The 17,834-nt window shown below is 48.6% G+C and overlaps 1 protein-coding gene across 1 annotated transcript in view; it reads right to left on the bottom strand.

Annotated features, from left to right (window-relative positions):
- Positions 1-12,365: 12,365 nt before the first annotated feature.
- The window catches only part of LOC144785215 (GTPase IMAP family member 9-like), a 204,764-nt gene continuing 199,295 nt past the window's right edge, over positions 12,366-17,834 (bottom strand). Inside the window, exon 4 of the mRNA XM_078664249.1 lies at positions 12,366-13,572. Within this exon, the coding sequence (XP_078520375.1) occupies positions 12,548-13,572 (1,025 nt within the window). The 3' untranslated portion in view covers positions 12,366-12,547. The remainder of the gene's footprint in view (positions 13,573-17,834) is intronic.

The raw sequence follows: 17,834 nt of genomic DNA, 5'->3' as shown, positions 1-17,834 counted from the left end.
CTCTGCACCCACCCCTCATATGTCTGGCCACTGCTGGGAGTCATATCCACCCACCCCTCTTATGTCTGGCCACTGCTGGGAGTCCCCTGCACCCACCCCTCATATGTCTGGCCAGTGCTGGGAGTCATATCCACCCACCCCTCTTATGTCTGGCCACTGCTGGGAGTCCTCTGCACCCACCCCTATACTGTTGGACACAGCTGGGAGTCCTCTGCACCCACCCCTCTTATGTCTGGCCACTGCTGGGATTCCTTTGCACCCACCCCTCATATGTCTGGCCACTCCTGGGAGTCATATCCACCCACCCCTCTTATGTATGGACACTGCTGGGAGACCTCTGCACCCACCCCTCATATGTCTGGCCACGGCTGGGAGTCATATCCACCCACCCCTCTTATGTCTGGCCACTGCTGGGAGTCCTCTGCACCCACCCCTTTTATGTCTGGCCACTGCTGGGAGTCCTCTGCACCCACCCCTCATATGTCTGGCCACTGCTGGGAGTCATATCTACCCACCCCTCTTATGTCTGGCCACTGCTGGGAGTCATATTCACCCACCCCTCATATGTCTGGCCACTGCTGGGAGTCATATTCACCCACCTCTCTTATGTCTGGCCACTGCTGGAAGTCCTCTGCACCCACCCATACACTGTTGGACACTGCTGGGAGTTCTCTGCACCCACCCCTCATATGTCTGGCCACTGCTGGGAGTCATATCCACCCACCCCTCTTATGTCTACAACTGCTGGGAGTCATATCCACCCACCCCTCTTATGTCTGGCCACTGCTGGGAGTCCTCTGCACCCACCCCTATACTGTTGGACACTGCTGGGAGTACTCTGCACCGGCCCCTATACCGTTGGACACTGCTGGGAGTCCTCTGCACCCACCCCTATACTGTTGGGTACTGCTGGGAGCCATATCCACCCACTACTCATACGTGACGCACCGTACCCCAACATTCCTGCCGTGTGTGGGGCTCGTATCACTATTGCAATGGTGATATACGCGAGCGTGTGACGCGCCGTACCCCAACATTCCTGGCGTGCATGCGGCTCGTATCACTATTGCAATGGTGATATACGCGAGTGTGTGACGCACCGTACCCCAACATTCCTGCCGTGTGTGCGGCTCATATCACTATTGCAATGATGATATACGCAAGCGTGTGATGCACCGTACATGTACACTTCCGTTGTTTCGGTACGTTGTACTCACCGTCTGAGCCGTCGTCTGTTTCTGTGCAGCAGGTCGTAGGCGTACAGGACTGGGATGACACGGACGATGGGGTTCATTGCGTGTATGTCGCGTACCGGGGTGCGGTCCGAGCTGGACTCTGGTTTTCAGCTGTTTTCAGGTCCCGAAGATAAAGGGTCGTACGGAGTGTCGAATAGATGATTCGTACTTGCTGGGACGGAAACTGCTGCCTGTTTACGTACGGACGTCGTCGCGTACAGCGTGAACCGGATACAAATCGTATGTATTTTTGTTTCGTACGGAGTTTGGTACGAATCGTACGGGATGTGCTTTGGGTTAGGATCTTACTTGACCGTACGTACGGGGGAGGTTGCAGGGTATGATTCGTACGGGAAATACGCTCTGTACAGATATTCGGAGCGCATTTTCCCGGATCGGAATCGGCCCCTATATGTCAGTCAGTCAGTCAGTCAGTCAGAATACTTTATTTCGATAATTCAATATCATAAAAAGACAATGGTACAGTACAAAATCTGCCATTATTTACACAAATAGAGTAAAAATTATTATATAACCATTTAAAAAGTTTCAAAAGGATTTAAAATTTCATAAAATCTCATACGGTCACATAAAATCACATAAAAACCCAACTGCCAGTTTACATACCCTCACTGTTAATTTTACATAGTAAACTAGCATCATTTCAGTTTACAAGATCCAAGTTAATTTAAGTACTGTTAATTCTTTTCCTGGTCCGAGCAGCACCCACTAAAAAACTAGCAACATGAAAGATGATACGATGGCTGTTTAGTAGTTGTAGATACAACAGGGCGGGCTTAACTTGCAGGAATCCTGCCTCTAAGTATAGGAACCAGAAATGTCATCCTTAATTCCGTGTAATGTCCACAAAACATCAGGAAATGCATGGTGTTCTGAATGGAAAAGTTGTCACAGCTACAGGGCATAGCGTTTTCTGGGGTACTCCAATTAGGGAAGTTGCCTAAGTTCAGGTGAATCAGATTAAAACGAAAACGGGTTAGGAGGAACCTGTGATATGGACGGTTCACCGTGTAAAGGTAAAGTTCGGGACCTGGTGGATTAGCTACAATAAGATTAGCCCTTACAGTGGGTTTTTTGAGTTCTAAGTCCTCTCTCTCCAGTGCCAACATATCCGACATAACACCCTTAATTAGTGTAATATCCTTAGGTGTTATTGACTCTGGTGAGGAGAAGAGCTCAGGTCTCCCTAGTTTATAAAAACTGTTTTTAATGTATGTCAACCATGGGATCTTACTGACATTTTCTAGTAGGAGACAGTCTTTCATGATAATGTGGTTCAAGGTGAATTCCTGGTTCAGCCAGATCTTCATCCAGCATATTAATGGAGCCACTTTTATCGTGTCAGAAATGAATCCTGCCCCCAGCTCAGAATGGATGCTATATGAGGGATGATCTGTGGCACTGTAAGGACAGATCTCATAAATTTATTTTCGGTCACCTGTAAACAATCAAGGGGACTGTAACCCCATATTGAGCTTCCATATGTGGCAACTGCAAGGCACTTACCTTTATATATCTTCATGATTGCTCCTATAGGCCTTGCCCCCAGTTTTTTTGAAAGGCCCTGGAGAGCAGAGGTTGTTCTTGCAAAGGCAATATTTCTATTTTTAAGTTGCGGGCCCCAGCTCCCTCTCTCATCAAAGGTAATCCCCAGGTAAGGAAATATTGACACTCTACAGAGTTCTTCCTCACAGCAAAAAAAGGTTTTAACTTGTTTCTTCCTAGAACTCCTCCCCAAGATCATCACTTGTGACTTTTTCGCATTAATTTTAAGATCCAGGGACCTCATGAAGTTCCCAAAGGCATCAAGCAGCCGTTGTAACCCCACCCCGTCCGTGAAAGAAGGACAGCGTCATCCGCGTAGAGGAGAACTGGGATACCAAGTTCCCCTATACGCGGTATGTCAAGAGTGGCCCTCTTTAACGCCGGCTCTAAGGCGTTAATATATACTGTAAAAAGAAGGGGGGCCAGGATACATCCTTGCCTAACCCCCCTCTCTGAAATAAAATGGCTAGAGCAGCACCCTTCAGCAGTGACCCGAACCGAAGCCGATAGGCCAGAGTGTAAATCCGCCAGAAGGTTGACCAAGGCCTGATCAAATTCCAGATTAAGCAGGATTTACCATAACTTTGTCCTATTTACAAGACCAAATGCCGAGGAGAGGTCCATGAATCCCAGGTACATTGACCCCTCCTTAGCCTTGGTGTATTTGTCAATTAGTAATTGTAGATTAAGGCATTGGTCTAACGTGCTCCTTTTGGATCTAAAGCCATATTGTACATTCGACAGTACCCCTCTATCGTCTAACCAGTCCTTTATTTTATGCAGAATAACCCGTCCCAAGATTTTCACCGATGAATCTGTTAGGGAGATAGGCCTGTAACAGGAGGGGTCCTGCCTATCTCCCTTTTTAAAGACTGGGATGATAATGGATTTCATCCATGACACCGGTATATTATTCTGGTTCAGAGCATTAAAAACACTACACAAGATCTTAGCCCAAACTTTTGGTGCGCATTTGAATATGTCTGCAGGAACCCCGTCAGGGCCTGGTGCCTTATTTTTTAGGGTCTCTTCAATTGCTCTTTCCACTTCTATAGCATCGAATATTACACGGGAACCCTCAGTTCTGGGAATGACTGTGTTCGTGTGATTCTCAGAATCTGGGGTTGAATATATTTTCCCAAAATGGACTCAAGGGGCGAGTTATCGTCACCCGAAAACAGCGGTTGATTTATAATTTTCCAAAACTGCCCACTGTTTTTTAAAACCTCAGGAGCAAGTAATTGTGAGTGACCAGGCCTCTTCCTTCAGCTCTGTTTTCCTATCCTGAATAGCTTTTTTGTAAGCAGTCCTTGAGCTCGCTATTAGTGGTCTATCTTTAGGGGTGGCCTTCAAAGCATTAGGTAGAGCTGCATGCGCTCTTGAGCATTTTTTATGGAACCATCTCTTGTCGAAATGACTAGTCTGTCTAGTTCCTACGAGTAAACTATGGTTAATTTGTCTGCAAATATTATCAAAAACAATAACCACATTTCTACTTTGGGCTTGCTTCTCTAGGCATATGGCTACATCATCCTCAACCCTGTACAGTACTTCCTGCAAGAAGGTTTCAGGAACTATTTTTGACCATTTTAGCCTACGGCCTTTATCTTTCGCAATCACATGTAAGCCACCCAAGAGTGTCACAGTTTTGAGGGTCAACAGATCCGCAGACAACATATTAAAACTGAATTGTGATCACTAAAAACCGAGACCTCAGTCTTATAACATAAAACCTTTGACAAAATAAAAGAAGACATAAAAATATAATCAATAATTGTACCATCGTCTGTACCTTTAAATGTGGGGATCCTCGAACCACATTCCCCGCAACCTGACTCATAAAAATTCCATGTCGCCAAAAAGTTTTCAAGGGCCTCCCCCCGTTTTGAGTGTTCGAGATGTATGGGTAAAGAATATAGGGGGCCCTCATCATCCATATTGGCACACGGTTGATTGCAGGGATGAATATTAAAATCTCACATAAATATTATTTCAAAGGCACTTACAGTAGTACTGTATACTGACAAAAAATTCTCCAGTAAATCCAGATTAAATTTAGTGCTCTCACTGGCACAAGAATTATAAAAATTATTGAATAGAATTTTGGAAGTATCAGGAGGGGATAATTCAACAATTAAGCAGTTTTGGCATCCTGAGTTACACTGAGTTAACATGCCCTTTAGATCGAGTTTAAATAAACTAAGTAGACCTCCCTTGGCTCTTCCTGCCACACCATTAGTTGCTGGAATACAGAAATGTCTATAACCATCCAAAGAGAGCTGTTTATCGGATCCCAAGTCTCTTGGAGGGCTATGATATCAAAAGTTTTTAATGAGTTGACCCAAGTTTCATTTCCTGATTTGGCTTTAATGCCAGCAATATTCCAGGTCATAATCCTACAGGTAGGGTGCGAGTGCTGAACTTCAGTCCTTGAATTTTGCGTTAGTCAATAATTTTCCTCCATTTACGATAAAGGGATTTATCGATTGGCCAATGGCAAGGCTTGGTCAACTATTCGGTCAGGCCTGAGGAACCTGCAATGTGGATCCGCACTACTTAGAGTTTGAAGTCTGTTTTGCAATGGTGTAGCGAGGCCAGGCCTAGGGAGAGATGAAAAAGTTGTGGGCTGATTAATATATGTGTGTGGTATATTACTAAGGTGACTGTAAAAAAAACAAGAGGGCGTGCACATACAGTGTTGTCGGCGATTGGTAAAGAAGCTGCTCTAAGCAGGACTGTGGCAACATGCTGGAGATGCTTAAAATAAACAATAATACACTCCCCCCTGCTATTCTTTCTAGAGTTACCTAACCAACTAACTCTTCGAGTAGATAATATGTCATTTGAGAAGGCAACTGGGAACCCACAATTTTTGTTCAACCATGATACTGCTTTATTTTTCAGGGAGTCATGGGTTTCTTGCCGAGACTTAGTAAGGTGAGAATTCGCCCCATGTACATTGGTTAGTACAACCACGTAGGGAGCGCAATCTGGGGGGAGATTAGCAGGACGTCTTCTCCTTACTTCATTCCACCCCTCCTTGTTCTCCTCTACTGTGGTCAGTTGGTTGCTAACACTCACTGGGGGTGGTTGAGTAGCAGGAGCTGTTTGAATTGCCCTAATTCCCCCATTAGAAGGTGCAGCTACCTCTAAGTTTGCCTTAGCGCCCACTTGTATAGCCATATTTGTTTTGGCGGGGGCAGTATGAGAGTTCAAGAGGCCACCCAGTCTAGTTACTTCTTTAGATACCTGATCTAATTTGGCCACTAGGGGTTTAATCATAAGTACCGCTTTAGTTTCAATAATACTGGCCAACAAGTCAAATTGGTCCGGGGACAGATTTATCAACTCGCCCTTATTCGGGGTCCCCGTAGCTCCCTCTGAACTTTTGGGTGGTGAACCAGCTCTTTTAGTTTTCCTGTTGCCCCCCTGCTTAGTCGGTAGCTTCCTACAGGCTCTAACTACTCTTCGTACCGGGGACGGTGCCGGGGAAGCGGCCGGCGAGGATGCCGGGGAAGGTTGTTGTAGAATATCCAGAGGGTCGGCCAGCACCACCTGGCTACACACTGGAGAACCAGATATTTCATTATTAGTTATTGTTTGACCACCTTCAATGCGGCTATAATCTAGAACAGGAGGTACTATAGGAGCAGACAGGCCTGTAGGTGAAGCCGGAGGACTTACCCGGCCTAATGAAAGGCGCCGGTCTTTGTTAATCTTACTTACTACTTTAACAAAGTAGTTATCCATCGTTATGGGCACTGAGGAGGTTTTAGCAGATCTAAGTTTGGACATTTTTATAGAATAACTCGAGTGAATAAAACCTGCGATAACTGGGGATGTAGATATGATCATACAAATTACATTAAAACATAACGCAAAAAAGTCTCACAGTGTTGAGGAGTGTCTGATCCACAAACGACCAGGGTCTGTGGCCCAGCCCAGCCGCGTCCTGCCCCGGACTGCCACAGACTGTCCCGCCCTTGGCCCGGGCTCCTCCCGGCGCATCCCGCGCGCGTCCTCGCGGGACGAGATAGCACGCAGGTCTTTATGTGCCTCCTGGCGCAGGATGAGTGGCGGCGTCCTGGGATGGGGCTGCTGGGAACCGTAGTCCTGGCCAGCAGAGCAAAGCCTGGACAGACCGTAAAAGCAGAGGGGGTAGGTCGCTCGGCGGAGCGAAGCCCGGCCACTACACCCAACAAGGAAAGGAAAGCCTCCAACGCCTCAGCGGAGCAAAGCCCGGCCGGCGTGAGACCCTCTTTGTGCACCACAAGGTCCTCGACAGCACGCAGGTCTTTATGCGCCTCCTGGCGCAGGATGATGACAGTGGCGGCGTCCTGGGATGGGGCTGCTGGGAACCGTTGTCCTGGCCAGCGGAGCAAAGCCCGGCCAGACAGGAAAAGCAGAGGGGGTAGGTCGCTCGGCGGAGCGAAGCCCGGCCGCTACACCCAACAAGGAAAGGAAAGCCTCCAACGCCAGATCTTTTGACTGGGTGTGAGTGTTTGATTGGTTCTGATGCTCCGTCCCTCATCACCCCCTTTTGTACCACTTTTGGCCGCTATAAGTGTGGCAGGGTATGCTCAGACGTGAGTCCCTTGCTCACTTTGCCACTGGATTCAAGCAAGCCGGGCTGAAGACGGCTGGAATGCCAGAAATTGGTACCCGGAAGCTTGTTTCAGGTCCAGGGAAGGCATGGCTTTGCAGTTCGGGCTGGACTGTTACCATGAGGCACAGGGTCAGACTGATTTGCATATAGCCATGTCTGAACTGGGGTGGCAGAGTGGGCTAAAGAACGATGATGGATCAAACCCAGATCTTTTGACTGGGTGTGAATGTTTGATTGGTTCTGATGCTCCGCCCATCACCACCCCCTTTTGTACCACTTTTGGCCGCCATAAGTGTGGCAGGGTATGCTCAGACGTGAGTCCCTTGCTCACTTTGCCACTGGATTCAAGCAAGCTGGGCTGAAGACGGCTGGAATGCCAGAAACCGGTCCCCGGAAGCTTGTTTCCGGTCCAGGGAAGGCATGGCTTGGCAGTTCGGGCTGGACTGTTCCCATGAGGCACAGGGTCAGACTGATTTGCATATAGCCATGTCTGAACTGGGGTGGCAGAGTGGGCTAAAGAACGATGATGGATCAAACCCAGATCTTTTGACTGGGTGTGAGTGTTTGATTGCTTCTGATGCTCCGTCCATCACCACCCCCTTTTGTACCACTTTTGGCTGCCATAAGTGTGGCAGGGTATGCTCAGACGTGAGTCCCTTGCTCACTTTGCCACTGGATTCAAGCAAGCTGGGCTGAAGACGGCTGGAATGCCAGAAACCGGTCCCCGGAAGCTTGTTTCCGGTCCAGGGAAGGCATGGCTTGGCAGTTCGGGCTGGACTGTTCCCATGAGGCACAGGGTCAGACTGATTTGCATATAGCCATGTCTGAACTGGGGTGGCAGAGTGGGCTAAAGAACGATGATGGATCAAACCCAGATCTTTTGACTGGGTGTGAGTGTTTGATTGCTTCTGATGCTCCGTCCATCACCACCCCCTTTTGTACCACTTTTGGCCGCCATAAGTGTTGCAGGGTATGCTCAGACGTGAGTCCCTTGCTCACTTTGCCACTGGATTCAAGCAAGCCGGGCTGAAGACGGCCGGAATGCCTGAAACCGGTCCCCGGAAACTTGTTTCCGGTCCAGGGAAGGCATGGCTTGGCAGTTCGGGCTGGACTGTTCCCATGAGGCACAGGGTCAGACTGATTTGCATATAGCCATGTCTGAACTGGGGTGGCAGAGTGGGCTAAAGAACGATGATGGATCAAACCCAGATCTTTTGACTGGTTGTGAGTGTTTGATTGCTTCTGATGCTCCGTCCATCACCACCCCCTTTTGTACCACTTTTGGCCGCCATAAGTGTGGCAGGGTATGCTCAGACGTGAGTCCCTCGCTCACTTTGCCACTGGATTCAAGCAAGCCGGGCTGAAGACGGCCGGAATGCCAGAAACCGGTCCCCGGAAGCTTGTTTCCGGTCCAGGGAAGGCATGGCTTGGCAGTTCGGGCTGGACTGTTCCCATGAGGCACAGGGTCAGACTGATTTGCATATAGCCATGTCTGAACTGGGGTGGCAGAGTAGGCTAAAGAACGATGATGGATCAAACCCAGATCTTTTGACTGGGTGTGAGTGTTTGATTGGTTCTGGTGCTCCGTCCATCACCACCCCTTTTGTACCATTTTCAGCGGAGCAAAGCCTGGCCGGCGTGAGACCCTCTTTGTGCACCACTATATGTCAAAGGCCCAGCCGAAAACTTTCTAATCGGGGAAATTACACAAGTTGGTGGCCTTTCAGGTGTAACCATCAACCGGGAGACATTCCAGCTAACCAAGGCACGGAACAGTTTCAGTTGGAATAACCCCTGGATTGGGCTGAGAGCCTAGTGAAATATTTAGGGACCTGGATCAGCCAAAATACAAAGGAACTATGGCAATGCAACGACGGGAAACTAGTCTTGAGAGCTGGGTGCAGCGGTGGATCACCCTGCCGCTGTCCCTCGCGGGACGTCCGGCAATAGCTAAAATGATAGTTCTCCCTAAATTTCTGTATGTATTCACTAATCTTCCACACCCTCTCACTGCGGCATTCAAGCGCCGATTGCGCTCCATCTTGAAATTGCTTGCCTGGACGAGTAAACAACTCAGAGTGTCATGGGAGAACTTAACACTGCCCTTTAAGCAAAGGGGCTTAGGAGACCCAGACATGGAGTTTTACTATAACTGCGCGAAAGCCCTGTTCAGATTTTACTGGCTCTTTCCAACCCAATTCATGGCAAACACGGCCCCGGAGCATGGCCATGCGACCCCCACTCTGCTGCATATGGCCCTGTATAAATCATTGCCCAAGCAGTGCTCCACGGTGGACATGGTTGGGATTACGGTGTGGGACTGGTGGTGCTGCGTTACAGTGCACAGGAGGGGAGATGTATGCTCCTGCTGTGCCCCTGCCGCGACACCCGGATCTGCCATTTCTGGAGGACGCGGGGGCATGTCAGAGAATAAGCAGGCTCCGTCTCCATACAATGGGGAATGTGTTCCCCAGGCCGGGGGGGGGGGGTATTTGCTATGCCTGATAATGTGCTTGCAGGAGAGAGAGGATAGTGGATTGCTCTACAGAATGACATACATCCGGATCCCCGTGACGTTGCAAGCGAGGTACAACTCATTCCTGACAATACCCCCTACGTTCCAAGTCCTACAGGACTTTCCAAACAACCCATCACCACGTAAACCCATCACTTGTCTGTATGTGGGTATGTAGCATGAGGTACCAATATGTGTACCAGCTGCGAATAAAGATTGGTAGGAGTTACTGGGTTCCCCCGTGAAGGATGAGAAGTGGGCATACTGTTGTGCGCAGGCTAGAGGCCTATCCCCTAACTATAGACTGAGGCTAATTCACTTCAAGTTTCTCCACCGAATTTACAAGTCTCCTGTTTAGCTACATAGAGCTGCCTTGAGTGAGGACGCGAGCTGTGTGCGACAAGGGACCTTGGGAGAGAATTTTTTGCATTTGGCATGGACCTGGCTAGAAGTTGCATGCTATTGAGAGAATATCTTTGGAGTTCTGGACAAAATGCTTGAATATGTGTTGGAGTGCTCCCCCCAGACAGCGCTGCTGGGTTATGTACGACCAGTGCCGGCACCGTATAGGAAGCTGGTGGCTTTGCTTTTGCTTCTTGCCAAGCAGTTGATAGCAATGTACTGGGGCAGACGTTCCTCGCCGGAAGAACCCAGAGAGTCCACCTCCCCCCGTTCCAATCCACAGCCACCGAAGTCATCTGCGGCGTCCCACAAGATCCTCACTCAGCCCCACCCTCTTCAACGTCTACATGAGCCCTCTCGCTGCCATCGCACGCCAACACAACCTTAACATCATCTCCTACGCTGACGACACCCAGCTGATCCTCTCCCTCACCAACGACCCCGCCACCGCCAAAGCCAGCCTCCAGGAAGGAATGAAAGACGTCGCGGAATGGATGAAGATCAGCTGTCTGAAACTGAACTCAGACAAGACGGAAGTCCTCATCCTCGGACCATCCCCCTCTGCCTGGGATGACTCCTGTTGGCCCCCCGCACTGGGCACCGCACCCAAGCCAATGGACCATGCACGCAACCCGGGCTTCATCCTGGACTCCTCCCTCACGATGACCAAACAAGTCAACGCCGTCTCGTCTTCCTGCTTCAACACCCTGCGCATGCTCCGAAAGATCTTCCGGTGGATCCCCACCAAAACCAGGAAGACAGTCACCCACGCCCTCGTCACCAGCCGTCTGGACTACGGGAACACCCTCTACGCCGGAACCACAGCCAAACTCCAGAAAAGACTCCAGCGCATACAGAACGCTTCTACACGACTCATCCTGGACATCCCTTGCCACAGCCACATCTCTGCCCATCTGAAAGACCTGCACTGGCTCCCCGTCTCCAAGAGGATCACATTCAGACTCCTCACTCACGCACACAAGGCTCTCCACAACATGGGCCCAAAATACCTCAACAGCCGCCTCACATTCTACACACCCACCCGCCAGCTCCGATCCGCCAGCCTCGCCCTCGCCTCCGTCCCACGAATCCGCAAATCCACGGCCGGAGGAAGATCCTTCTCCCACCTGGCGGCCAAGACACGGAACTCCCTCCCCACCCACCTTCGGATGACCCAGGACCATCTCTCCTTCAGAAAGCAACTCAAGACCTGGCTGTTCAAGCAGTAGCGACCCCCCCCCCTCCAAGCGCCTTGAGACCCTAGTGGGTGAGTAGCGGGCTCTACAAATTTTGCTGATTGATTGATTGATTGATAGCCCCTGTCCTGCTAACTGGCTGAGTGATGCAGTTTTCTGTCAGAGACAACTGACTGAGTACTGGGAACTTATGCCTGTCCAAACCCGCCCCAAGGACATCTGGGAACCACTGCAGCGGTATCTTGACTCAGGCCCAGAAGTCTCCGATGAGACTTCCCCGTTGCAATGAATGAATGCTATATGAAGGAAACTATTTGCTCGTACACAGAAAGAACAAATGTTAGTGTGCTCACAAGTTATTATCCCCTGTCACCCCCAACTACCTCGTTATTCTCCTCTCCTCCATTTTCTTTTTCCCCTGCCTCTTTTGCAGGGACTGGTAATGGGACGTAGGGGGTTAAACTTCTGGAGCACACTACTTGAATAAGAAGATGCAACGGTGTAATGTTAGTGGTCGACTGTGTTGATCAGGATTTTTGACATCCTCTTAGTGCGTGTACTAATGTATTTCAATGCGCTGATGTTGTACCTGTAACCGCTATGCTAATTGATAAAAAGACATTTTAAAAAAGTGTTAGGTGATATATTGAATGCAATACTTTTTTAGTTCGATAATGCTGATCTCAGTATAGGGATATACAGCTGTTTGGCGTGATAAACAGTTTGACCAGGGACAGCAATGTCCACAGAACAGAGGCACATTGTGATTATTGGCCTGGTAATTAGTGTGTCAGATAGCTGATTTCCTCTAGTACGATTTTGACATTAACAAACAAGAAGTCGTGTTTATTTGTATCATGAATTTATTTGAATTTTTTGTGTGGTACACACAATTAGTGAGGCTACATTATGTTATTTTGCATCTAAGATGCGCCTGTATCGAATCACTTCAAAAACCTGCTTACTGTCACTCAAGAAGGAATACTTTTTACCTAAACAGAACAATTCTTACTTGCTTATAAAATAATCACTTGTGAAACCATTTTCGTACTTTCGAATGAAGAGTTGACAATGCTGTCTTTACTTTTGGCGCTGCATCATCGCCTGCTTTTTTTCTGGCATCCTTGAATTCTTTCACCTTTACATCGACTTTTCTTGTAGTCTCTTTCAGTTTCACACGCAGTTGCTGTAGCTCTTCCTGCGTCGCCCCATAATCACCCCCCTCTTTGTTGCCGAAAGCTTCTTGAGACTTCAAAGTCAGCTGCTGCATCATGTTCCCTTCTCTAGCCTCATTTTCTAACCTTATTTTCTTCAGCTCTTCCTTATATTGATGCCTGAGTTTTTCCAACTCTTTTTCCAAGTCCTCTTCGTACTGTCTTTTCAACTCGACCTCCGTCTCTTTCACTATCGCCTCAGCTTGGATGTACATCTCATTGGTGTAACATCTTCCGTCATTCTGATCCACCATTTTGTCAATCTTCGCAATCAGCTCAGACACTTGCTCCTGCCTTCCTGCTCCGAGTTTATTGTTGAATGCACAATATCGATCCCCACACATCTTGATAAACTTCCTGAGGTCTTTGTTGGAATTTTTCAGATGCTTTTCCAGTGTTGAGTTTTCAAACTCTAACTCATCTTTTCTGGTGAACACAACAATCATATATTTCATGGCCTCCTTTCCAAATATGTCTTGGATCTTCTCTACAGCGTCCCTTTCTTCCGCTGTATAGCGGCCGATTGGTAGCACCATCACTAGAGCATGAGGCCCGGGGCAGGACATTGTGATACAGCGGGAAATCTTATTTACTGTCTCTTCTTGTGACATATTTGTATCAAACAAACCTGGGGTGTCCACAATGACAAGCTTTCTCCCATTAAAGTCAGTCTCTTTTCTAGTGCAATCCCGGGTTACTGAATCTGATGAGCTGTAGGATTCAAACTCCTTTCTACCCATTATTGTATTCCCAGTAGCACTTTTTCCAGCTCCTGTTTTACCAAGAAGAACTATCCTGAGCTCGGATTTACAGCTGTAAAGGTCTTCATCCATTTCATCTGTTGAAAAAAATATGACCTCATTAACATTTGAAAGTATGTAGGGGAAAATTAGTTTACATTTGTATTCACTGAAATAAAACGCTTTTAAAACTAAGTCATGGCACAGAAATTCACCAGTTATGCTTACAGATATAAATAATACAAGCCGTAACTTGAGTCGCCAGCCACGTTGTTCTCTTCATTTCATTGTCTTCGTGTCTGGACTGGTCACAAATTGGTGTTTCAAGCATAGGTATGAATTGGATTTTCTTTGATCAAATACTTAGGGGCAGATTTACAAGAAACGGATGCATCTGTATAGATGCATCAGTTTCCCTGCGTGTGCGTGAAAAACCCTTTCGCCACCATAGATGCGCCGTATTTACAATACGGTGCACTATGGCCCAAGGACTGACAGATGCGTCATGAATTCTGACGCATCTGTTGGCGGAAAAGTCACGCATTGCTGGAGTTGTGTCGCAAGCACAACACAACACCAGCAATGAGTGTTGTGGCCTATTCCCAATTCACTGCTTCACTCCTTACGCCTGCTTCAAGCAGTCGTAAGGTTTTGACTCATTGGTCTCATAAAAGTCACTCAGTGAAATCTGGTAGATTTCACTGAATGACTTTTAGGAGGCTTTCCTGCGTTGGAACGCCTACCTTGCATACATTATACCTGACGCAGGGCTTTACAACGTAACACATCTCTCTCTAGATGCATCACATTGTAAATTTGCTGCACTTTTTACACCACCGTTGCATCACAAAAGTGATACAACATAAAAGTGAAACAAGGGGCTTGTAAATCTGCCCCTTCATTTTCAATCAGCGTCCTGGCCCATTTCCCAACCACTACCATCTGCCTGTGCTCTGGATGGAGCACGTGCTTTAACTGAACACAGCAGTTTTTGGGGCAGAGGGCCCACTCCCCAAATCTGCCAGCAGCCAACCCAGGCTGGGCAGAACCTCTGGCTGCACGCAGTGGAGGTTTGCTCATAATCTGACCTTGAGCCAAGCCCTCTTACATCAGCCATGCGCCATAGAGCCCGGGTGAAGGACCACCCTCTTTGCCTGATCCTCTGGTGATAGTCAACTCCTTCTGTGCATGACATTTGGCCTTTCAAAATAGGGTTTTGACATAGGGGATGGCCATTGTTGAAGCCCTGTGCCCCATCTCCACGTTCAGTTAAGCCTTGTTGTAGACAATCTTCAGGCATACATTTCTGGGTGTTGGATGCACGGCCTAGCCCATGGCCAGGCTCTGTGCCCTCAACCCTGCCTGTAGCCTGAGTGCACAGCTGGCAGGTCTTCTTTAATCTCTGCACCTATAGCTAGTGTGAACCCTAATGTGTCCCCCCGATGATCGGGGACCTCCTTAGCATGAGGGAGCTGCCAGAGCTGATGAGGAAAGCCTGTCTCAGTGGAATCGGAGCTGCGGCCGCAGCGCCTTATCAGCAATAAGATGGTGGCGGCTGCACTCCAGCTGAGAAGACTTCAGCTGCAATAGAATACATCACCCACACAATTAGGCAACGGCCTCTACAGTGTTCACATAGCTGACTCTGTAGAGCATGTGCTCCCAAGAGCAAGCTACGGCTGGAGAGGCCTAGGGCCAAGGCCATTAACTGTGGGCCCGTTGTGCCTAATGCTCGACACAGAGCCAACCTCTTCCTCGGCTCACAGCCCTAAGCACCCACGTTTGATACGCTGATTAACTGAGGAACCGAGAATAATAGTGCCGGTCCATCCTGTCAGCTACAGCCCCTCTATACCCCAGAGACTCATGGCCGGGGCCTCGGCTGCTGCTCTAGACCAAGAAGGGCCACTGACAGGAGCTCTGATGCTAGATAACTTTACTGGAGCCTAGCCTCTTTCCGATACGGGGGGATCGGCATACCCAGAATTTTGCAATTGCCCCCACCCCAAGGCGTGCCCTCACTCTATGCTGTGGCTCCATGTTCCATACTATCTGGGCCCTACAACTGCTGGCCTGGCTGGGTGAAATGTGTTCCCACTGAGGCAGGAGTCCACATGGATTGACATGCTCTGCTTATACATGTGTACTTCCAGGGCTAAGGCTAGACTCCGTTTGCTATTCTGGTGGAGGTCCACCGACTGGCTGGTAAGAGTGGTCGGGTACTCAGCAGAGGAGAGAGTTTTTGGAAAGCCCCAAGGGGAACAGTGCATTGGTGGGTGTTGCATGGCTTGTGAGTGCCACCCGGGATACTGATAAGAAGGGGATGCGATGTGATCTGCAGAAATGGGGTGGGAACCCAGAGAGAACATGAAAGTCTGTGCCAAAGTTGCTGGGGCCCCAATCACCTGGACATGCCTTTGCCATCACAGCTGTTGCCCAAATACACCCTCACACTACTAAGAGGCCAGCGCATCCCAAGGAGCCCCCTGCTGCCCTTGAGCTGTGGTTGGGACTTCCACTGCAGTGACTGACTATGGCAACGGCACATATCAAAGAGGCCCGATCCCCCAAGGACTTCCTCTCGAGGCCCATGTGGAGCTCGCTAGGGATATATTGAAACAACTACAAAGTAAGGAAACAGTTAACTTGTCCTCTTCCCTAAGTAGTATATGAACAAACAAAATGGACAAGTCTTTCTTGAGGTTTTCAGGTCCACGGTCCTGACCAAAACCTTCAAAGAGGTACCTATATCCTAGGGCCCTCTTATTAAAACTTTTACAAGGGTTATTCCTAGAGGCATTTTTAACCCATAACTGCACTTCACATGGCACCTCACTTTCCTTACACAAACAACCTGCTCCGCTGTAACTCAGGCATTGAAGCACAGCTGGATTGTGCTAGGTGATCCAGCTGGGCCCCGATGATGAAGCATGCCATTTACTAGGTAGGTGGGTCAGGGGTTTCCTAAAACTACAGTTGTTTTCGCTCCTCTATTTGAAGGTTTTGGTCAGGACTGTGGACCTGAAAACCTCAAGAAAGAGCTTGCTAGGGGACCAGGCCTTTCCGGGGGGGGGGGGGGAATAGCCTGTTTACATCCCCAAGAGACGATCTTCAGACAGTTAAAAAGAATGTTTTGCAATACCTAAAACTAATTTGCAAGTATCAGGCTGAGATTGGGGACAGTGTCTCCACATTGGAGGATCACAAAACCAGCCAGGATGGAGAAGAGATTGCGCTCTTCCAGCAGAGAGTCATTCACCTAAGGTATCAGCAGATTGACTTACAGGAACACATGGAAGATTGAGAAAATAGTAGGCCTGTTTGGTGAACTCTGCTCCATTCATGGAGTTTGCAGAATTTTCTGTGCTCCACGCTCTGCGTCAAGTTGGCAGTTGCGAGCGAGGAAAATCAACCTCCCAGGGAGATTTCTCAACAAGGGCGGTTGAATTTCTCAATGTGTGCCGTTGCATATGCTTGCAACCGCTCACTTTGAGAAACTGTCCAATTGTATTGAGAAAGCTGCGGCTCGGGTAGAAAATCAACCCAAGCGGCAGAAAGGAAGCAGCGCCCTCTTTTGCTGCGCATGTTACCAGTTACAATGATTTTCCAGTGCAGTACAAACACCGGTCGCTGAAAATCATCACACACAGCATGATCCTTATGCGCTCCACCGCATGCAGAACTCCGCCAAGTGCAGCAGAGTTTTTTGTCACTTCACGGTGCTGCACATGGTGGAACTCCAAAGGCCTAGATAATAGGTCAAGAAGCAATAACAACCAAATAAGAAGGGCCCCCCATCATCTTTGACAATGGGCACTATGTGAAAGCCCTCTTCCCCCAGAGCCAGGAAACCACACAAGAACCGTACATACAGCTGGATAAAGTGTACAGAGCAGGTCGTTCACGCACAGGGAATTCTGATATACTGGTGTGTGTCCAGGATTTTCCACTTAAAGAGAGGATTCTCTGCAAAGCAAGATAAATATATCCACTGCAGTTCAAAGGCCACACATTGATGCTCTATCAATATCTTTCCTCACTAATGCTACTAAAGAGGCAAGAGTTCTGTTCAGTGGCTACTCAACTTTGGAAGAGGGGCATCCTCTACTCCTGTGGGCATCGTTCTGTATCATCTTCCGCTGGAGCAGGAAACTTCACCAGCCTCGATCCTTGACTGTGAGGTACTGAAAATCGAGGATAGCACTGATGACAACTTCAAGACTAGCCCAAAGGAACTGAAAGCCATGAAGCACTCCAGGTGGTAGAAAGGCCTGACTCCATCCATGGGCCTGCACCCAACCCTGAAACCATGGCGCAGGAGATGCCAGCATTACTGGAGAAGCTAACAAGGGACTCAGAT

The sequence above is a fragment of the Lissotriton helveticus genome, chromosome 10 (genome assembly GCF_964261635.1).
Source record: "Lissotriton helveticus chromosome 10, aLisHel1.1, whole genome shotgun sequence".
Taxonomy (NCBI): domain Eukaryota; kingdom Metazoa; phylum Chordata; class Amphibia; order Caudata; family Salamandridae; genus Lissotriton; species Lissotriton helveticus.
Note: the sequence above shows the minus strand (reverse complement) of the source record. Positions and strands in the feature narration are given on the sequence as shown.